At 49.8% G+C, this 22,945-nt stretch overlaps 1 protein-coding gene across 5 annotated transcripts in view; it reads right to left on the reverse strand.

Moving 5' to 3' along the window:
• Positions 1-22,945, reverse strand: part of SULF2 (sulfatase 2) — a 117,172-nt gene that overhangs the window by 30,883 nt on the left and 63,344 nt on the right. For all 5 annotated transcript variants that reach the window (XM_019636990.1, XM_019636993.1, XM_019636991.1 and 2 more), the window contains exons 4-5: positions 10,047-10,198; positions 1,018-1,187 (exon numbers count right to left, since the gene is read on the reverse strand). In XM_019636990.1, coding sequence (XP_019492535.1) covers positions 1,018-1,187; positions 10,047-10,198 — 322 coding nt within the window. The remainder of the gene's footprint in view (positions 1-1,017; positions 1,188-10,046; positions 10,199-22,945) is intronic.

Raw genomic sequence — 22,945 nt, forward strand, 5'->3', positions numbered from 1 at the left:
CCTACAAGATAGCCCTCCACGGCCCCCGACTTCCTGGCACTCACACACTTGTGTAGCCCCCCCCACCATGTTCTATGTGACCAAGAGAACATGGCAGAGTGATGGTGTGTCACTTGGAGATTAGGTTATAAGAGACTACCGCTTCCATCTCAGCCTCCCCTGCCACCTCCCATCTCTCTCCATCTCAGATCATTTGCTCTGGAGGAAGCCAGCTACCATGCAGCCCTACGGAGAGAGTGGTCGAGGTGCAGCCTTTGGGGGAGCCCTCTGCAAGCCTCAGCTGGCTGCAGCCCTGCCTGACACCTTGATTAGAACCTCGGGAGACCCTGAGCCAGGACCTCCGGAAGGGGCCACTCCCAGATCCCTGACTCACAGACACTGTGAGACACACTGTCGTTTTCAGCGGCTAGATGTCGGGTAATTTGTTAACATACATCAAGGGTCATGGTTGACTATTCAGGGATCTGCAAAGAGCCTGTCACACAGCCAGTGCTTAACAGGTGGGCGAATATACTAGTCGTCTGATGCAGGCATGGACCCCTTCTCAAGAGAATTTTTTAAAATGTATAAAATAAAATACATAGGATTACAAAGAAAACCTATTAGACTGGAATGCAGTTTTATATACAGGCCTCTTAGTGGGAGGATATGGGTCCCAAGTTAAAAAGTCCGATCTCTGGGGAGGCTGGTTTAGCTCAGTTGGTTAGAGCGCAGTGCTCAGAACACCAAGGTTGCTGGTTCGATCCCCACACCCTCCACAACTAGATTGAAACAACTACTGGACTTGGAGCTGATGGATCCTGGAAAAACACACTGTTCCCCAATAAAAACAAAACAAAAAAAGCTCGCCTCACTTGCTTTGGTCTGTTGTCCAGCCTGCCTAGATGAGTGTGTGCTCCTGGGCCCTTTAACCCGGGAGGTTAAATGCACAGTGCACAGCACCAGTACTGCGACCGAAGCCGGACCCTCCCCCCTTCACGCCGACCACCGGCTCTGCGGGCAGGTGCTGAAGCTTACATGTGCTGCGAGGCGTTGGGGAAGAGGCGTGAGTATTGGGGGGCTGAGTCCTCGGGGCCGTGGGGGGCTGCGTGGCTGATGACCATTAGGACGGGCCTGTGCGGGTACATCTTCTTGGACGTACGGAAGAAGCTCACGCTGTCGTTGGTGATGAGGTCTGTCAGGTAATCCTGGGGACGGGGAGACACGGAGAAGGCGTGAGGAGCTGACCGTTTGTACTGGGCACCTGCTATATGCCAGACAATCCCTCCCCTCGTGGAGCCGACAGTCCAGGGGGCAGACAAGTAATAAGTCAGCAAGTCAAATATAAGAGCGTCAGAAGGTACAATGCACAATGGAGGAAAAAAAGCAGAGAAGGGGTTAGGGAGGATGGGCCAGAATTGCAATTTGTCATTCATTTGTGAGAGATATTAAAATAATAACAGCTTACGCTACTGAGTGCTTACAGTGTGCCAGGAACCGTTCTGTGTTTTGTTTTATTAGCTATTTTAATGCTTACACAACCATAGAAAGTGTGTGTGATAAGCCCTGTTGTCCAGAACAGGAATTTAAAACACAGAGAAGTTATCTGATTCACTCGCCCAGTGTCACACAGCTGGTAAAGGTTGCAGCCATGACTCCTGAGTCTTGGCTCCTAAGCCTGACGTCTTTTCAAGGCTCTAGCGGACACCCCTGAGCAGGGTGGGCACACCCCTGCCTTCCTGGAGAGCCTGTGCTGGGGGCGGGAGCAGAGAAACAAATAAATAAAGAACCAAAACAGTGACAAAGTATGAGAGACTAAGGAAATAAGACAAGATGTGACCAAGAGTAAGGGGGAGCTGGGATGGGGATGGTGTACTTTAGCTGATGCAGTCAGGGAGGGCTTCTCTGAAGAGGTGACATTTGAGCTGAGACCTGAGTGACGAGAAGGAGCTGGGAAGATGTTATCACTGGGGTTCATCTCAGCTTTACCGAGGCCTGGGCCCACTCCCAGAGTTTCTGGTTCAATTGGTCTATGGTTCAGCTCGGACACTGGACATTTTGAAAGCTCCCCAGGGGATTCTCACGTGCAGCCAGGATTGAGACTCACTGATCTAGGGAAGAGTTCCAGGCAGAGGGAGCAGCAATGCAGGCGAAGGCTCTGAAGCAGGAAGGAGCTTGCCATGTGTTTGAGGAGCAGAAGGAGGGTGAACCGGCAGCAGGTGCAGTGCAGGGGGACTCTAAGGAGCAGCACAGAGGTGCGGAGGGAGACCTGCTTAGATCCGGGGTAGGAGGAGGGAGGAGCGGAAGGAAAAGTAATGGGCGGAGACGGACGGCTCAGCTAAGGTGAGACGCGCCTAAACGCCCGTCCAACTTGGCAAATCTTTAGTTGCTGATCTCTCTCGAAGGCAATGGGTTTTTGAGATATACCCATTGCGTCCTAGGAAGCAGCTATGTCCGAAGTGATCCCTTTCAAAAAGAGGGACTGTTTTAGAGATCGGAAGGTAAAGAAGTGGCTATAGCTTGTACCCCGAATGAAACTGTAACACACACACACACACACACACACACACACACACACACACCACGGGCGTGTGTATGCATCTATAGACAGACGCCTTCAGGGACACTCCTACATTACACTTGTATGCACCTGGACGGTCACTGCAGTGGTCCTGATGAAGCAGTGACCAGCTATAGAAAGATGACTAATGGCCTGACACAGCTCTCACACCAGGCAGTGCTGTGCAGACGTTAACAGCAGACCTGTCATCACTGAGGTGGAAAGTTGTCCAGGATACACTGCTGAGGGAAAGGTCAAGCTACAGAGTCAAACCCAGGAAGACTCCATCTTTTTTGTGGGGAAGGGAGGGAGGTAGAGTGGAGAGAGGCCAACCGCCTGCCTCCCTGTGCTTTTGAGCAGCAAGGAAGAAATCTAGAAGGACAGATAAAGTGCTCACTGAGGAATGCGATCAACGGAGAGAAGACAACAAAGACACTTGTTACTTTATGTGCTTTTCCTTGAATACTTTTATGATTGATTTTTAGAAGTGAAAAAGGGTTTTAAAAAGGGGGCTTGTAGAACCAATTATATACAACAACAATATGTGAACATCAGTGGAAGAGCTGCTGGTATAGTTAAGGAATGTGATCAAAAGGTGTTAGAAAAGTTCTTAAAATGACAAAGGTAATTAATAGTGAATCTAAAAATGGTGCAAAGCTCTCTTGGATGAAGAGGAGGGGCCCAGACTCCAACAGGAAATCCACACTCAGTGCCTCTAGGGGATGAATCAGGACGGGCAGTGGGAGACTAGGGTTAGGGTTAGGGTTAGGGGTGGGAACCACCCGCCATAACTCGCTGCTTCTGGCCAGTGGAGTGGGGCGAGGGCTGATGCTCTTCATGATAAACCCATCTTCATTATTCGATTTTAGAACTATAGCCATGCCTGTGTGGCTGTGATTAAAAGTTCTTTTTTTAAAAGCTACCATTAACATCTGTTCCCAGGAGAGGACAGACAGCAATGAAAAAGAATAAACTAGATGGAACGGATCAACATGAATAAATCTTACAGACCTGATACTGGGGGATAAAAGCAAGTTGTAGACGGATACGTGAGATATGATACCATTTGTACCAAGTCTAAAAACACTCAAAACACTATTATATCTTGTTCGAGCTACTTGCGTGTGGAACAAAAGCAGGTGGCAAGTGTGGGAGTGCTAAGCACCAAACTCAGGATACTGGGTACCTCCCAGGTGGGGCAGGAATGAGAGCCGGAGCACAGGGGGGTGGGGGGGTAATGTGGGGGCTCCTACAGTCTGCGTGATGTTGCATGTGAGGGTGATCCCCAGCCTGCCTCTCAAGGCTGGTGTGAGGGTTTTAAGAGCTAAGAGACGTAAAGCTCTTGACACGATGCCCTACATGCAGCCAGCTCCTGATAAGAGTCAGCTAATATTATGGCTGTCTTGGTGGCCTGGCAGATTTTCTGCATGTGTAAAAGCCACCTACCCTTCTTGGTCCTCTTCAAAGCCGCTGCTATGCTAAGCCCTCTCTGATCCCTGCTGGCTGCCAGGGGTTGGGCGGTGTCTGCAATGACATCTGACATTTATGCCTGCACCCCACCCCCTGTTCATCCTTGTGGATTGGAGGGGGCAACACCACCCCGACTCCAGGGGTGGGCAGTAAGTGCCAGGCTGGCCAATGAGAACACAGCACCCCTCTGTCCACAGTACCTGAGCTGAGCCCAGGTGTCAGAATGAGGGGTGAGGGGGCCTGGGCCGGGGGGCAGTAACATTGTCTAGTGGTGGCTGGGAGCGGACTCGGATGTGTGCATTGACCAGATGTGGGGGTGCATGAGAGGGGGCAGTCAGGCCAGAAACCCAACCACTGGTATCCGGATCGGGCACAGGGCACAGAGGTGGGGGTCCAGGAGAAACAGGCAGTTGTGGGGAGGGGGCAAATGCTGAATTCAGTTCTGGACACGCTGGGATGGAGTGCCGGGGGTCAGCCATGAGGAAGGAGTTAGAGATTCAGAGTTAAGAAGGGTGTGACAAGTGGGAGAGCCAAGCCGGACGAAAGGTGAGTTTCCTAGAACTTGGAGACTGGCTAACAGACCGTGAGGAAGTCACCCCTTTGTCCTCCTTCAGCCCTGTGCCAGCCCCGCTCCCAGCACCCCCAGGTGAGGCAGTCAGGCGCTAGCCTTTCCCCTGGCACGCTCCTGGCCACGGCTCTGCAGTGGGGTTGCCCAGGGCTTCGCAGCCACATCTGGGCAACAGGCAGGGCTGAGGACACCCTGCCTGGCATCCAGAAGCATGTGTCCCTGCCTCCCCCGTCCATCTTGAACTTCACCGACCTCGGGGCAGTCCGCTAAGGGGAACCGCAGTGCAACTGAGGGGGTAGTTAGTTTATGGCTCTGGGCAAAAGCGTCCGTTTTCCTCAAGTGGTGATTTAGCACCAGGGTTTCCTAGGAAGGAGGAAGAGTGTGTGGGGTACAAGGCATGCTCCCGGGGGCAGGGGAGCCTCATTCCTCAGGCTGGCCCTTGCCATTGTTTCTTAGTGGCTGAAGTGATTCATTATGCCCTCACTTAACAAAAACTTGGTGGGTGCCAGTTCCCAGGATGCCAGGCTCCTTGCGAAAGGCTGGGGATGTGGCTGCGGGTCCGTGTTCCCATGGCGGAAAACCAATATCATTCGAGAGGTGAGAAGGAGGCAGGGGGACTGGCGAGGGATGTCGGACAACACTGGGCTCCAATCCCAGCTTTATTACCTGTGAGCTGTGGGGGAACCAATTGTCTTCCTGCAGCTCAATTTCTGCATCTGAAAAACTAGCCCAGCAACAATGCCTTCTCCAAATGGTGATGTGAGCGCTTGACAAGGACTGCTCAGTGAATAAGGCACTTACAGATGAGTTGATCCTTGAACAACGTGGGTTTGAACTGCGAGGGTCCACTTACATGTGGATTTTTTTCAATAAACACTGTAAATGTATTTTTTCTCCCTTACGATTTTCTTTTCTGTAGCCTACTTTATTGTAAGAATACAGTGCAGCTAATACATATAACATACAAAATATGTATCAATTGAATTTATGTTATTGGTAAGGCTTCTAGTCAACCGTAGGCTATTAGCAGTTAAGTTTGGGGGGAATCAAAAGTTACGTGTGGGGGCCAGCCGAGTGGCACGTTGGTTAAGAGCTGGCTTGGGACACCAGCTCTGAGCAGCAGGCCCCCGGTTCGGATCCCACATGGGGGCCAGTGACACTGCCCTCTACAGCTAAGATAGTGAACAACAGCTCGACCTGGAGCTGGGTTGCCATGAGTCGCCGGTGACGGCATAGGTTGCAGCCCCTGCTGCAGTGGGCTGCCATAAGCTACCGTGTGTGGCTGGCAGCCAGCGTGAGCGGCCGGCAGCTGGTGTGAGCTGCCAAGAGCCGCCATGAGCGGCCGTCCAGAGGCCGGCGACCGATCTGCCTCACCCGGGAAGAGCACAATGATCATACCAACATGGGCCAGTGAAATGATGTCCTCCACAACTAGACTGAAGAACAAAAAACGACAGCAACTTGTCTGTTCCCCTTCCCCCGATTCCCCAGCACTGTTCCCCTCCCCCAATTCTCCAGTAAAATATTAAAAAAAAAAAGTTACGTGTGGATTTTTGATTATGCAGGGGTGGGGGGGTTCAGCACCCCCAATCCCCATATTGTTCAAGGGTCAACTAGTTAGCAAGGAGCCTAGCACTGAGATAACGCACAGTGAACACTGGCCCTCACTGTTGTCATACATTGGCTCAACTGCCCATCGTAGCAACTTAGACAACTGGACACTATGCAGGTGGGGAACCTGAGGTTACAAAACTAATAAGCAATGCACTCAGAGCTAGAGCTCCGGCCTTGGTATTTTTTGGTCTGGTCCATCTTTTTCTCCCCAACCAAAATTATTAATGAGAGGAATACATGGTGGTTTCCACTAAGCGTCAGCAACACTTTTCTGTGAAGGGCCAGACAGCATCTGAGGCTTCCCGGGCCAGATGTCTCATCACTGCCGCTGTAACCCCAAAGCAGCCACTGTGTAAAGGAATGGCATGGTGGTGCTCTGGCAAACCTTTATCTATGCACACTAAAATCTGAATTTCATATCATTTTCATGGGTCATGAAAATTGCTTTTCTTTTGATTTTTTTCCAACTGGAAACCATTCTAAGCTTAAGGGTTGTATGAAAATAGATGGCGGGCTGGAAGTGGCCCGTGGGCCATAGTTTAGAGGATGGATTTTGAAGCCAGCTGTCCTGGGTTTGAATCCTGCTGTACCACTTACTAGCTTGTGGTCTAGTTCCTTAGCCTCTTTGTGCCTCAGTTTCCTTATCTGATGGTTGAGAACAGCACCCGCATACACCATAGGCTGTGGTGAGAGACGCGTGGGTTGATTCACGTCAACTGACCCCAGTGGTATCTGGTGCACGGTCCATCTAAGTGAATATTAGCCATTTTTCCTCGGGAATCAGATGCCCACATTTTCTGTGTGAAAATTAAAACGGTACAAACAGACTGAAGTGCCCACTGACTACCCCTCACCCTGGCTCCCCTTGTGGCCTCATTTGTCCCCTAACGGGAAGTATTTTTGCAGATGTGCTGTTATCCAAGTTATATATTGCCTTATGAATCTTTTTACATAAATTGTATCACACTGTGCATATTCATTCATTCATCCAACGAACACCGGTGAACAAAGCCAACGGTTCCTGCCTTCACGGGCCTTATATTCTAACGGGAGGAGACAATTAACAAAGGAATCAATGCTATGCACAGGCATGCGCATCTGTGGTGATCAGTGGTCAGGGGGCCATATTCACGGGGGGAGGTGCCCTTAACACAGGGTGGTCTAGGAAGGCGACATCTGGGTAGGGACCTGAAGTTCTGTAACATGCTCTCTGCACTCAGCCTTACGTCCCTAGCCCTTCTGGTGACTTTACACACAGATCCCCCAGTCTTTTCCCAGAATCCTCCAGAGTAGGGGTGCTTCATGGTCATTTAGTCATTGCCTGCCTTGGTGGGTTTTCTGTGCTGATTTCTTTCAACAACAATCAAAGCTGCAAGCAACAGCTCAGCCGTGGCCCGCCCTGCACATGAGGGAGGTTTCTCCAGAACAGAGAGAAGTGCACGTGCTGGGCCAAAGGGCGGGCGCATTCAAGTTCACCGAGAACACCATTTGCTCAGAGCCTCCTGGCCCCTGGGCCACCTCTGTCTCCCACCTGGAAGCCTCTTTCTGTGCCTTGACCGTAGGTCATTCCTCTCTCCCTTCTGCCGCCTGTCCTGCTTTCTCCAACCCTCTTGGGCCCTTAGTGCTTGTGCCACACCATTCTTTTCTCATCATCGCTGCCTCTCTTTCGACCCTGGCATCAGGACCCCTCCTTTTGTGGCATTGGCCCACTTTTGGGATTAGTGACTTGGGACAGCGTCTTCAGAAGGCATTTTGAGGGGAACTTGGGAAACGCCTCCCACCCTGGCAGAGGCAGCTTCCCTCCCAGAGCGCAGGGTTCAGAGCGTGGGTTCCTGGCTCTGCCTTGGCTGGCGACTCCGAGCTCACTCCTGCTGTCTCCTGATGCTCCCGCTCCCACTATCTACTGCTACCCTCGGGATTTGAACCCTGGACCTGAGCCAGCTCTGTCTCCAAGGGGGACCCCTCCCTCTGTTCCCAGGCCTCTGGTAACGGGGGGCGGGAGGGCTGAGGAACCCTCCCACCTCTGTCACAGGGGCTCCTTTCATCCACAGGGGAGATATGTGTGTGGTAGGAAATGGGGTGAAATAGCAGCCGGTGCATGTCCCATCCTCAGCCCCAAGGGGACTCTGAGTACCCCTGGATAACCTGATTATCAGGCTGCTCTGAGACCTGGCGTGGACATGGTGAGGAATTTTAACAAGGAGGGAGTGGATTTTTCTAGGTACTGAAGAATCTGCCTGTGCTGGGGTTGGCAGGAGAGAACTATAATTTATAATTTATAAACTATAATTTATATTTCTGAGGAGTCCAGCAGGGTTGCTAAATCCCTCTATTAATTCATTCACTCGGGAGGTAACAGAGGCCTACTATGTGTAGAATGAGGCACGGGGTGGGGCATTGCCCAGGTGATGTCACATGTGGTTTCTGACACCCAGGGCCTGGACTGATCAGACCCAGTAAGGTGACACATCAGTCGTGATTACCTGTCAAAGGTAGAAGGGATCCCCAAATGTGCTGGTGTTTCCAGAAGGGGAGCGGAATAGGGTGTTTTTAGGCTGTTGTGCACCTAGTCAGCTTCTTCCAGTGGACTCTCTCCATTTTTATTTGGGGCTTTATTCTCAGCCTATGTTCCAAGGTCTGGGTCCAGGGTAGGGTTCCCGCCACCTCCACTATGGCTCAGGAGTGGAGTGAGCAATTTACAAGCCATTAGAACACTGCATCCCCTGGCCACACTGATTGGTTCAGGGCTAGACATGTGACTGAGCCAGAGCCAATGCGATATACTGAGGCTTGCTGGGAATGCTGGGAAGGAAACTCCCATGCTTGCAGCTGGGCAGGAAGCTGACAGGATGGAAGGACAGTCATATTGCTACTATGGGAGAGGAGAGAGCATGTCTGTGAACAAGGTCAAGGAGACGAAAACAGAGCTTAGAAGAGAGGGAAACCACTGCCTGAAGATTTCGTTTGAGCCCCCTGGGTCCTGCTATGTCTGATGCCATTACTGCTGAATCTGTTAAATAGGTGAATTATGTGTCCGCTTCCATTGAGCCATTTTGAGTTAAATTTCTGTTCACAAACAACTGGAAGGGGCCAGTCCGATTCAAGAAAGGATAAATCCCATAGTTGAGGGCAATCCAGGAAGGCTTCATGGAAGAGAAGGTAGACAAGACTTGAATAAAGTCAGGGCAGGAGAACGGCAGTAAGGGTTTTGAGATGGTTGTAATAATCAACAATGCTGGTCTGGTTGAAATGGCTCTTACTGGGGGTGACAAATAGGAGACAGGTCTGATGTGTGTGTGTGTGTGTGTGTGTGTGTGTGTGTGTGTGTGTGTACACACGTACATGTGCTTCTATACTGTGGTGTGATGTGCTGACTTGAATACATGTGCCATCACTTCCTAGTTAATAACACACCTCCACATGCCAGACGGTAAGCCCCATGAGGCCCGTACCTGGGTCTGTTTTTATTTACCCTTGGATACCCAGTACCTGGCACAGCGCAGGCTCTTAATAAATAGTTGTTGAGGGAATGAATGAATAATGCAATCAAATTCAACTAGCCCACTCCCCTTCTATGACTGTTGTGAAAATTAGAAATATAAATAAAACACCCAGCCCAGTCTCTGGACCATAGTAGGTACACATTATTAAGGATGCAAGGGTGCGCCCATTTTCCGGATTTGGGAATTGAGGCTCTTAAGAGCAGGTAGCATAACCAAGGGCACATAATACGTGTCAAGGTTGGGCTCTGAACGCAAGTCCACTGACTCCAAGTGTGAAACTGGCTGTACCGTCCCTGGAAGGAGGGGGGAGGGCAGGGGAACAGCGCCAGGCTGCAACAGCTGTGGAGCTTACCTTGGAGTAGTCAAAGCCATGTTTCTCCTTCACCCCGTTCCGGCAGAGCGTGTAATTATAAAAGCGCGAGTTTTTAAGGAGGCCGACCCACTCCTTCCAGCCTGGTGGCACATAGGACCCATTGTACTCATTCAGGTACTTCCCGAAGAAAGCTGAAGGGGGAGAAGGACCAGGAGGCCACGTGAGAAAGCAGACAGCAAAGCATCGTCTAACTGTCCTGTGCCCAAGCCCTGAAAACAGCCTCGCACTCTGAGCCACGGGGACCTTTGCAAGCAAGGGAAGCCTGTGACTCCCTCCTAAATGTATTTACATGCATAAAATAAAATATACAGAATGACAGAGAAAATAAATTCTTTTGAAATATAATTATCAACCTATTAAAAGATAGTGCCATATAGTAATTGGTGTCTTAAAAAAATTTTTTTAAAGACATTAAATAGCAACACCTTTGCAGAGAGTGATAATTTCAGAGTCGCGATGAGTGGAAATATTTTATTTTGCGGTATCTGCAGCAACTGCAATGGGATATTAAAATACTGGTGATTTTGGGGTGGCCAGTTAGCTCGGTTGTTTACAGTGCAGGCTCATAAAACCAAAGTTGCCAGTTTGATTCCCATATGGGCCACTGAGATGCGCCCTCCACAGCTAGATTGAAACAACTTCTTGACTTGGAGCTGATGGGTCCTGAAAAAACACACTGTTCCCCAATTAAAAAAAAAAATTGGTGATTTCTATGGTTGACAAAGTTACAGATTGTGCCTACCTGCTATGGTGAGTGGCCTACATTCATAATTGAAGTGAATGCTAAGTTTCAGTTGCAGGTTAGTGAAAATAAGGGTGTAATTTTTTTTGCATTCAAGTTTATGGACCCCTTGAAGTCTATCTATTACAGCGACCAGAATGGCTAACATTAAGAAAACAGACAATAGCAAGTGTTGGTGGGGATGTGGAGCAACTGGAACTCGCATATACTGCTGATGGGCGTGCAAACTGTCCAATCACTGTGGAAGATTGTTTGGCAGTGTCGGCTAACCTTGAACACGTCCATATTTTCTGACCCAGCGATCTGAATCCAGGGTATTGACTCAACACAATTGCATTCATACGTTCACCAAAAGTCATGTGCAGGCTATGCTCACAGCAGCAGTAGTCCTGATAGCAAATAACTAGAAACAAATCAGATGTCCATCAACAAGAGGATGGGTCAACTCACTGCTGCATGTTTATATCATGGAATACGACACAGAGACGAGGATGAAAGTGCTAGTGCCACATTCAATAACAGGGCTGCATCGCAATAATCTAATAATGTTGGGGAAATAAACCAGATATGAAAGAATGCACACTGTTTGATCCCACTTATATGAGGCTCAAAACCAGGCAAAACTAATCTATGGTGTTGGAAAGGCAAGCAGTGGTTCTCTCTGGACACAGGGAGGAGAGCAGGTGAAGGGGTACGGGGCTCGGGGGCTTCTCAGGTGATGGCCTTGCTCTAGTTCTTGCTGGAACACAGGGGTTCAGTGGCTAAAACTGTGCTGAGCTGGACGTTTAGGGGCAGTGCATTTCTCCCACGCGTGCCACCAACAAAGCTCACTCAAAAAAAAAAATTACCCTAATTCATCTGGACAGGGATCACCGAAAAAACTCTCTGTGGGTGATGAGGTAACAGACAAGATCTTCTCTGTGATACTCCTTTGTTCTTTTTTCTTCCCAGTGAGCCAGTATAATTTTTAGAATTGTAACCTATGAAGCCATTTTTAAGGAATGGAAAACTCTGTGAGCGGTCTTCCAGAGACAGGGGCCCTTTGGCAGTCCTCTCTTTCAGATGAGCACACAGGGGCTCCGAGACACTCAGTTAGTGAGAGTGCGAGAGTTCGATTTCGAGGGCTGTTGAAGGGATTTATAAAGATCTTGCAAGCACAGAGCTTAGCACCGTGCCTGGCAAACAGCGAGTGTTCAGTGGGTGTCAGTTCTGAGCCCAAGACGAGAGAGACAGATGGGGAGGTGACTATCCACAGAGGATTGGGCTGGGGCTGGGCCTTTCTACCTGGAACCTTTGAGAACGCAGGGGGAGCTGCTCGTGGCCTGTTGGCTCAGAGAGGAGAGGCCCGGACCAGGAAAGGCTGTGATGGAGCTGAGCCTCCGTGGCATTTTCCTGGAGACCTGCCAGGTGACTGGCACTAACCAGGAGTGGGGAGACACCCCCTCACCCCACAACTCAAACAGCCAGATTCCTGAATCCCCGCAGTACGGGCAAATGGAACTGCTTCCATGAAATCCACTAGGAAGTGAAGACAGGGAGGCAGGGTACTCAGCAGCCTCAGGAAAAGGCCCCCAGGTGGAACCTCCCTTTGCGTGGGCGGGCAGAGCAAAAATAAACGGAAGAAGCCCTGGCATTCTGGGGAGGAGGGGGTGGGAAGCCGGCTGCCCAGCTTTGAGTCCTGAGTCCCATCCAATATTTAGAGAGTAAAATGCAATTAGATGGTGGGGACTCAATTATGCAGGGACTGCGTGTCCCCGGCTGGGTGTCAGGGCATAAAGGATTGAGATGCCGGCTGGAGTAACAGGTAGCGTGAAAGCATCAGGCGAGCTGCAAGCCCGTGTTTCTCCAGAACATGGCACGTTCGAGACGCTCTGCTGTGTCCATCCCCTTAAAGCTGCGCTTCTCAGCCAAGGGTGGTTCTGTCCCTCAGGAGGCACTTGGCAATGTCTGCAGATATTTTGGTTTTGTCACGACTTGGGGTGACACTGGCATTTCGTAGGTAGAAGCCAGGGATGCTGCCAAACATCCTACAGTGTTTAGCTCAGCCCCCACAACAGAGAATTACCCAGCGCAAAATGTCAATAGCCTCGAGTTGAGAAGCCCGGCTCGGAATTACTCCACTTGGCGCCTGCGCCTTCCTTTCCTCAGGAAAAGAGCTGCACTGTGAGGGCTAAAAAGGCCCCGGGAGAGCAGTCCAGTCCAGGAAACAAGATCGACTACACCTCACGTCTGACGCTTCTTTCCATCCCTACGTAGGGAGCTCTGCTCCACTCCCCACTTCCCTCCCCTCTTTCCTGTTCCTCTTCCTTGGAGGAAGAATGACACACCACAGGGTTCAGCAAACCTTTCCTTAAAGGCCCAGAGAGGAAGTATTTTAGGCTTTGTGGGCCAGAGGGCCTCTGCAGCAACTGTTCAGTCCTGCTGTTGGAGAAAACAGCCAGACAATACATAAATAAATGGGCATGGCTCCGTGCCAATAAAACTTTATTTATAAAAACAGATGGAGGGCCGGATTTGGCCCCTGGGTTGCTGTTTGCTGACCGCTAGCATATGTGACTGGTGGATCTGAAGGGACAAACTGGGCAGGCATAATCCAAGCCTTCCTTTGCCTTTCCTTGGGGGAGTGAACTGCTCTCAGGGGATGGGAGTTTTAAGGGGCTTGTTCTTATGGATGGGCAGGAGAGAGGTGTGGGCCTGTCTCAGAGGGAAGTCTGTTTAACTCTGGAGTTTAGCATCTGTAAGCCCAAATGCCCTCAGAAGGAAGCCAGGCCCTCAAACACAGCCTTTATCAGATTTACCAAAGTGCTGTTTTGGCTTCCGTCTGCTGACTGCTTAGTTTTATTTCTCAGTTGGTTCAGAACCTCAAGAAGGAAGAGAGTAAAAGTTAAAAAGCCCCCTTGTCGAGCCCTGACACTTTCTATTCATGGCAAATAATAGTGGTGGTGATGTAAAAGTTTTCTTTGGAAACAAATGGAGTAAAACAATCAAAAGAACAATGTTAAGTAAATAATAGAATCTGTGCGCCTGGCATGGTAAACATCATGATGGGAACACATGAAACTGCCTAATTTGGGGTAACACTGCCTTGGGCATGTAGAGATTCATATATCCATTCCACAGCTATTTATTAAGCACCTATGGTATGCCAGTAGCTGTCCCAGGCACTGGACACACAGCAGTGAATGAGACCAACAGGCTCTCTGCCCTGATGGAGCTGACAGTCTAGTGGGAAATTATGACAAATAAAGACAGTGTTGTTGGTGTTAATAGTGATGAAGAAAATAAAGGATGATGATGTGATAAAGTAGCCAGAGATGGACCACTGAAGGCATGATAGTGTTGAGTGGTCAAGGGAAGCCTCTTTGAGGAATGATGAGAGTGAGTCAGAGGGAAGAGAGGAACACAAGGAAAGCTGCTTCAGGCAGAGGGAACAGCAAGTACAAAGGCCCTGGGGCAGAAACAAGCTTGGGGGCATTTTAGGAAGGAGATGACAGTTACAGGGTAGAGGGGCCAGATCATGCAGAGTCCTGGAGGCCACAATGAGGAGAAGCATGACGGGGACACTTAAAGGGGACCACGTGTCTCCCGAAATATTACATGCCAGATCTTGCATTTTTGTGTGCATTTCCCTAGAAACAGGTCCACAGCTTTGGACACATTCTGAAAGGAACCCAGGACCACAGGTCGTTTAGGAAGCACAGAACTTCGCTGCTCTGAAGGAAAGCCTGGAGAAGAAGGCTCACTGGTTTCCCCACTTGGGGGAACTGAGTTCTCCCCCAGCTTTCTCAAGTCTCCAGTTTGTGATCCTACTGGTTTGTCTCTGAAGGTCTGGGTCAAGGTTTTTCTGAAAAAACATATAGCATGGAATGCTAATAAGCTTAAATTTCTGGCCCGGTGGGTGAGATAGCCGTTTCAGAGGGGTGGAAAGTGGGGTGCCTTCGGAAGCCCACTCCTGCCCACTGTCCAATGGCATGGAGTCCAAGTGGCTGGGGCTGCTTCCTCTGCTAGAATTTCCTCGTTCACATCTCTCTCCAACCCCTAACCCTTACAAAAACCCCAGAAAGAGTTTATTATTCAGGCTCCACAAGGCCCTAGAAAACAGGGTTTCAGTCAAGGGCTTTTAGTGCCAAATTAGATTTTGCTCTCATTTGATTAGATTTCCCCAAGGCAGTTTTTAAAAATGGTTATTCAGGCACCAGTTGAGGTGGGCAAGCAAATTAGCACGGGCCCTGGGGCTCTGGGCTGGGAGATACAGCCAGGAGAATGGGCTGGAATTAAAATCAAGATTAAAAGTACAGCCCATGTCATGGCTGGAGTCACTGAGCTTTCCCGGCTAGGAAAGTGCAAAAGTTAGAGCAAACTGGGGGCTGGTCTGGGGCTAGAACAACTTGGCAGGCAGATCAGGAGGAATAAAATGGCAGGCCAGGAAAGGCCATGGACAATGTGCTGGCAGATGTTTGGCCCTAGGAAACGGGGCTGGTTGGCATCAATTAAAAGGACAGAGCCTTTACTGCCTCCCATGTGGCAAGCAATGGGTGGACATTTACACCTGGCAGTGGGGACTTTTGTTTTGCCCCCCTGGTCCTGACTGTGGTCCTCTGGGTACCACCACTTCCTGACTTAAGTACAAATGGGCTGAGCTGATTCCAGGGCTGCATGCAGCCTGACCAATCAGAGCACCATACTCCCTGGCTACTGCCATTGGTTTAGGGATAGTCATATGACCCAAGTGGGGCCAATGAGAGTCAGCCCAGGGATTTTTAAAGAGGTACTGGCAAAGAGAAGCTCTTCTTCCATAGGGCTTAGGCTGCTGGTAGTCATCTTGCCACCAAGAGGGGAGAGTCTATTTGAGCATGAAGCAACACGGAAGAAAGCAGAAGTGAGAGATAGAGAGAGAAAGAGAGGGAGATGGAGGGAGAGAGGAGAAAGAAAAAGTAGACTCTGTACTGGGCCAGGGCAGTGACGGGGCTCCACAGTGCAAAGGAATGACACGACAATCACATGACAACGAGGCTGGCCATGATAAGAAGAGGAGCAGCCAGTTCTGGGCAGTTCTCGCTTTGCATGGTCCTGATGTGCACGGATGTCAGTGTCACAGTTTTGTCAAATAATGCCAGTCTCTCAGAACACGGTTCAAATTCATCCACCACAATATAGTCACTGTAAATTCATAAAGTATAAACTTTGCTACTAGCTCTCCAGTCCACGAACTGCCGTGTAAATAACAGATGTGCGTCACAATCAGTGGCCAATCACGTCGCTTGCTGCCAAGTCAATTGGCAACTGGCCACTGTGCATCTGTCATTATTTTTTTGAGTTAAAACCATTGAAAATGTTTTTAAATGCCACATATTTGAGACAGCAGAAACCGAAGTATCTTCCTTCAAAGTCTCACTTCACTTGTATTCTCACTTCACTAATAACTAAAAGTGCTTTAGGACTTAGATTTCTACCACCTGCATGGATGAGTGGACGGACAGAAGGAAGCCGTCGGGAACCAAAGGCCCATGTGTCCATTCCCAGGGTCAGGGCGTGACCCCAGGTGAACACACCTGCCACGCACCGAGCACCTAGACATGCTCAGGAGCGCTCAGGGGCACACACATGAATGAGGGGTTCAGGCATCACAGTGCCTTGTCACTCATTTATGAAGGAGCTGCTTCAAATCCGGACTCTGTTCCATAGGCCAAAGGATGTTACTCACATGTATTTGGTGACAAATTGTTCTCTGAACTCTTTATATCTGCACCTTTGTTTCTGAAGTAAACTGCTGCTTCTAGCACAATGGTGTTCAAGCTTCGAGCTTCATTACTGCCTGACGAATGCTTGAGAACACTTCCTAAGCCTTTGCGATCGTTTGGTTGCCTATTTTATTTGACCAGTCCTACTGCATATAGAGGTAAATATCTTTTTTGGACTCTCTGCCTAGAAACTGGGTAGATTATCAACTGAGACCCCGCTTTCTTTCGGTCAGTATGTGCACATATGCCATTACCCAAAATGATGAAAAACTGGTAGTAAGATGGCGCATCGCTTATTTAGTTCTCGCATGGACAGCAGTGCCTGTAGTGGTGGTCCCTCCTGGTCTCCCAGTGATAACTCTAGAAGACACTTTCCAAACGTGGCCAATCAAAGGAGAGAACTGGCCAACAGAGATCAAAGTGCAGAAAAGACACGAAAAGTTAAGAGTGCTGACATTGAAACTTGAGTCGAATGGCACGGAGTTCTGGAAGAAATGGAGCTGACCATGGGAATGTTGGCACTCACGCTGTGGGAAGCGCTAGATAAACAGCTGGAAGGACTCAGCTGAAGGCAAACGGAATGGTTGGCATAAATGAGGGAAAGTGGTTGTGATGAAAAGGAGGATGCTGTCCCAGAGGAAGTGACGCTGGAGAAAACACTTCCCATTAAAGGGATGCTTGGAGGTATTTCACAACATCGTAAGCTGTGTGTCCTGGGGCAAGTCGTTTCATGTCTTGATCCCTCAGTTTCTCCATTTATAAAATGGAGATAATAACAGTATTTATCTCATGGGACTGTTATGAGAATTAATATATATATACACACACACACACACACACACACATACACTGCTGCGATCCAGCCCATAACAAGTGCTCACTCAGTGATACAGTTTCATTGGCACCAATGGGTCCCCTTTCCGGCCACCTTCTTGCTCCGTTATACCTGGTTTAATGGAGTCACTGCAGAGACAGATGTCAGAATGCCTCCTCTGCCCGTACCCCCTTTGAGGGGATTATGAACCCCTAGATCCTTTCGTAGTGCTTGCTCCTGGTCCTGCAGGCCTGTGCAGACAGCTTTTGTTGGAAAACTCCGAGCCTGCTTCCCTTCCTGGCTGCTACTTTCTCCATTTGTCTGAGTTAAGTGCTGCTGGGGAACCATTCGGAGTCTGACGGGAGAGCCAGGCCCTTCTGTTATCTCTCCCAACCCTGAATATAACTGAAATTGCCTCGTAATAATCGCATTTGTGGTCTGTAAAAGCTGTGTTTTGCTGCGACTGGGGACTGAGATTCGCTGGCAGTAAACCTGGCATAGGAAGGCAGACGGAGGCCTCATTTTGGATACGGGAGAGATGGAGGGCTTTGGCAACTGGAAACCAACAGGAATCTCAGGGTCATTTCTCTGTGCTGGATGGAGAGGGGGTTGGACCAGTGTGGGGGACACTGTTGTATGGCCACCTCCCAGCAGCCATTCCCCTTTCTCTGGGTAACACAGGAGGCGACATGGGAGACAGCCAAGAGCACATCTATAGCCAGACTATCTGGTTTTGAACTCTGATCTGCCACCTCCTAACCATGGGATCCCAGGCAAGTGACTTCACCCCTCTGTGCCTCAGTGGGCGACAATGGCAGTAAGTCACTGTCTGCTGTGATGTGGAGTAGAGGAACCAAGATGTGTAAGTAATGATGGGACTGACAGCAGCCACCGCCTTAGGGGAAATTTCTCTTCTCCATGGGCCATCTGGGTGGAACTGTCAACAAGGCTGTTTTAAGGACACTGGCTTCTCGTAGCACACATTCATCCCACACCATCTCCACCCACATCCTGCATTAAAGATAATCGATGAATAACTAAGAGTTGAAATATTCCAGAGCTGACTGGTTGAATCATGCTACATTTCATTACTTCTATTCAAATATAAATATTTCATTAAATACTTAATCATTTTGATTTGGCAGTTTCCTCCATATTTTGGAGCCAATATACCAATACACACACACACATACACACACACATTTTCTTTCAGGTAACCCCTTAAAAACCACATCCACTGCACTCCTGGTTCCTCTTAAATATAAAGGTCCTGACTGTCAATCAAGGTGCCCTTCCCCACCCACAGGCCAGGTGTGTGGCTGAACTCAGCCAATCAGACTCTACTCTGGGACTTTGAATCTTGAGCTAGGAGGCTCAAACGCATACAAAGAGTTGGAGTTTTGTAAGACCTCCTGATGTGACAGTTGTTCAAAAGCGGTAGCCTGAATCCTCGGATCCAATGTTTGAAAATCCAAATAAGGGGCCAGCCAAGTGGCGCGATGGTTAAGAGCTGGCTTGGGACGCCAGAGGGCCCCGGTTTGGATCCCACATATGAGGGCCAGTGACACTGTCCTCCACAACTAAGATGCTGAACAACAGCTCACCCAGAGTTGGGCTGCCGTGAGTTGCCGGCGACAGCGTAGGCTGCAGCCCCTGCTGCAGTGGGTTGCCATGGGCTACCGTATGTAGCCAGCAGCCAGCGTGAGCAGCCAGCAGCCGCAGTGAGCGGCCGTCCAGAAGCCGGCGACTGATCTGCCTCACCTAGGAAGAGTGCAATGATGGTGCCAACTTGGGCCAGTGAAGCAACATCCTCCACAACTAGACTGAAGAACAAAACGACAGCAATTTGTCTGTTCCCCTTCCCCCAATAAAAATCTTTAAAAAAAACACCCAAAACTGCAGATTCCTGGGCTTTTCTCCAATTTAAAAAAAAAGAAAAGAAAAGAAAAAATCCAAATAAAAGAGGCAAGGCCCTCAGGGTGATGAAGTCCAAAAAGAGAGCAAAGTGATCTTGCTTCTTCATTCTCATTTCCTTCCTCACAAGAGAAACAGCCTCCACCTGGACCTTCTGCCTCCCCTTTGCCTTCCCATAACCCAGTCATCCCCAAACAGCCAGAAGGATCCTCATGAACCCAAGAACCTCTTGTCATTCTCCTTCGGTGACTCGCCCACCCATCCTGCTACCTCTGCTCATGTGTCCTACCCCACGGCCCTCTGCTCACTCTGTTCTAGCCACTCCAGGCCTCCTGTTCCTTACAGGTGCCAAGTTCACTGCCATCTCAGGGCATTTACATCTTCTCTACCCTCTGCCTCGGACACGTGCCTCCTCCCTTCTTACATGGACAGCCTCTTTCTCACTGTGCCATCTCAGATCAAATGCCACCTCCTCTGAGAAGACCCCAATCCTGCAGTCTAAAGTCACCCACCCCTTGCTACTCATCGGGCTATTACCTTCTCGGTAGCACTCAGCACTCTCTGAAATTATCCCGTAGATTGTTTTCTTGCTTATCGTCATCTCCCCACCCAAGATGTTCATGAGGTGGGAAGTTTTCTGGGCGTTGAAGCCCCTAGCCAAGAGTGGGCGCTCAGGTAACAGCTGCTGACAGAGTGACTGCTGGGTCAATGGGCCTGGGTAAGACACCCAGACCATGCCGTGCAAAACTGCCCCTCTTCGGTGTCTCCATTCCCACACCCATCTCGGGAGGGTAGGAGGGCTGGAGAAGTGGCGCCTGAATATTTAAATTAAAAGGGATTTCTATTACAGTAGCTGCAGGAGACAATGCTGCATACAGGTGGTGGGGATGTCAACCCAAAGCCTGTCTGTGTGCAGAGTACACTGAGCATATCTCAGGCCAACCAGGGCCGATTTACTCCCCGGGGGACATTGAGCAAGGTCTAGAGCCATTTTTGGTTATCACAATTGGGGGAGGGCAGTGCTCCTGGCATCTAGTGGGTAGAAGCCATGGACGCTGCTAAGTGCCCAGGACAGTCCCCACAGCAAAGAACTTTCTGACTCCTAAGTGTCAGTGGTGCCAAGGTTGGGTGCACAGTTTCGAAAGCCGTGTGGGTCTCCGGTGATGGCGAGGGATACAGTGTGTCTTTGAAGAGCTGGGTGTCCAGAGTCAGAGAGCCAGCATTCGAGCCCTGCCTCCTCGGGCCAGGGGGTGGCTCCTTGCTAAGACTCAGTGACTTCATCTATACAATGGGAACAGCAACAACTGAGATAATGTCTGGCACAGAGTAAGAACGCCTAAAAAAAGGAACTGTGAGTTCCCAAAATATAGCCTGCTTTCCTTTTTCAGGGAGGGTGATGAAAACTCTGGGTCTCTGGAGAAATGAAAATGGTTGTTAGAAACCAGATGTGACTGTCTTGGAAAATGGCAAGGCCCCTTCGAGACTCCAATAATGAGCTCGGGAAGGATGTTTATGCTGCACAGAGAAATCAGCTGAGCATGACACACATCTATTAGCAAAGATGGGCTCGCGCGCGGAGCCGAGCCAATGACAATAAACAAGGTTTGCCTAAGTAATGTGGAAAGGTCAGTGAAAAGCGAAGTAGAGAGCTTTGGAAAGTCCATCATTCCTGAATAAATGGCTCCATTTCACACGCAAGGAGTTTGGGGAAATCAAGGGGCCTTTACCCTTTACGACATCTTCTAAATCCCGTTGTCTGCGTGCTTCTGTGACACATCCTGCCATTTTTATGTATCATTTCAACTGTCACAAGCCTAATATTTTCCTCCAGATCAATTCATTTGGTGCCGAACAGGCATTTCAAATCAGACTCTTTTTTTTTTTTAAAGATTTTATTGGGGAGTTGGGGGAGGGGAACAGTGTTGGGGAATTGGGGAAGGGGACCAGCCAAGTTGTTCTTCTTCAATCTTAGTTGTGGAGGGTGCCAGTCACCATCTGGCTTCCCATCGGCAGCTCATGGCCTCTAAGCTCAAGGTGCTGTGTTCAATCTTAGTTGCAAGTGGGCGTAGTCACCATCCCATGAGGGAGTTGAACCAGCAGCTTTGTTGTTAAGAGCGCATGCTCTATCCACTGAGCCATCTGGGCGGCATCTCAGCTCAAGGTGCCTAGTTCGGTCTTAGTTGCGGGTGGGCGTAGAGCACCATCGAACAGGCATTCTTGTTGTTATACCAACTGAGCCATCCTGCCACCTGTTGGCAGCTCAACGACAGATGAGCTCGGGTGCAGCGTCACTGGTCCATGTGGGAATCGAACCGGCAGCCCTTTTTCTCAGAGCTCGCGCTCTTAAGCCAACTCTTAACCAACTGAGCCACTTGGCTGGCCCTCAAACCAGACTCTTGAGCGGTCCCCCTAAACCCGCTTCTCTCCCAGCCTTCCAGTATATGCCAGTTGCTCAGACCACACACCCTGGAGGGGTTTTTAGCCTCCCTCTCCCCCCTCACATCCACTGATGACATATCATAGCAGCTCTACCCTTCAGAACAGACTCAGGGCAGAGCACTTCCCATGTCTCATTGTGACCAGCTTGGTCCAGGCCACCCCTTCTTTCGTCTGGACCTTGTGGGAGCCTCCTCCCAGGCCCTCCTGCCTTGAGCTCCCACCTCCAGTCCTACCTCCGCAGCGGCCAGAAGTCTGTTAAATCACAAATCTAATCAAGCCACAATTCTGCTCAAAACCTTCCAACAGCTCCACATCACACTTGAGCTAAAATCCGGAGTCCTGTCGTGGCCTGCAAGGTCCCATGTGGTCCATCTTCTGCCCCCTCCCTGACCTCGGCTCCCCTGCTTTGCCCTGGCCGGTTCTGCGCCAGCCGCGGTGGCCTCCTTCTGTCCTAGCCGGAGAAGCTTGCTTTGGCCCCAGGGCCTTTGCCCTGTTGTTCCCTCTGTAGGAACCGTTGTCCTCAGATGCCTGCATGGACTGTTTCCTCACCTTTCCCAGTTATTCGCTCAAATGTTACTTTATTGGGTGACATGCCTAACCATCCAATTAAAATGGCCTCTCTCCCACCCCTGGGCTCTCCCTCTTCTCCAGTATTGAGCACCACCTGACACATTTATTCATCTTCTGGTTTTTATCACCTGCCTGGCCAACTAGAACATCGGCTCCTTGAAGGCAGCGGTTTCTGCATCCATGGTTTGGATGTGTCCCTGTGTCCCTGTATCTAGACTAGAGCTCGGCAAGCAGTAAGATAGACGCTCATACGATAAACGAGTGAATCACTGAACCAACGAACCCCCAGGTTCTGGGAGGCCCGTGGGAGTCACGTCTGGCTGAGGGAAAGCAGCTTCTTACTGCCCATCACCCAGGGTATACTGTCTGTGTCGGAACAGCAGGTAGAATTGTTAAACTCTTGTCTTTCTATCTGATTTTGTGGCATCTGGGTGGTTGGATCTGGGTTGATTTAATCCACGTGGGGCGCTTTGCAAACCCGAAGAAGGGCCCAAGGCCAGGGTTAGTCAATAGCAGTGGTTCGCAAACATTTGGTATCAGGGTCCCTTTAGACTCTTAATGATGATTTAGGGCCCCAAAGAGTTTTGTTTATGTGGTTATACCTAGTGATAGTTACCATGTTGGAAATGAAAAGTGAGAAATTTAGAACATATTAATT

This window comes from Hipposideros armiger, unplaced genomic scaffold (assembly GCF_001890085.2).
Source record: "Hipposideros armiger isolate ML-2016 unplaced genomic scaffold, ASM189008v1 scaffold_31, whole genome shotgun sequence".
NCBI classification, from domain to species: Eukaryota; Metazoa; Chordata; class Mammalia; order Chiroptera; family Hipposideridae; genus Hipposideros; species Hipposideros armiger.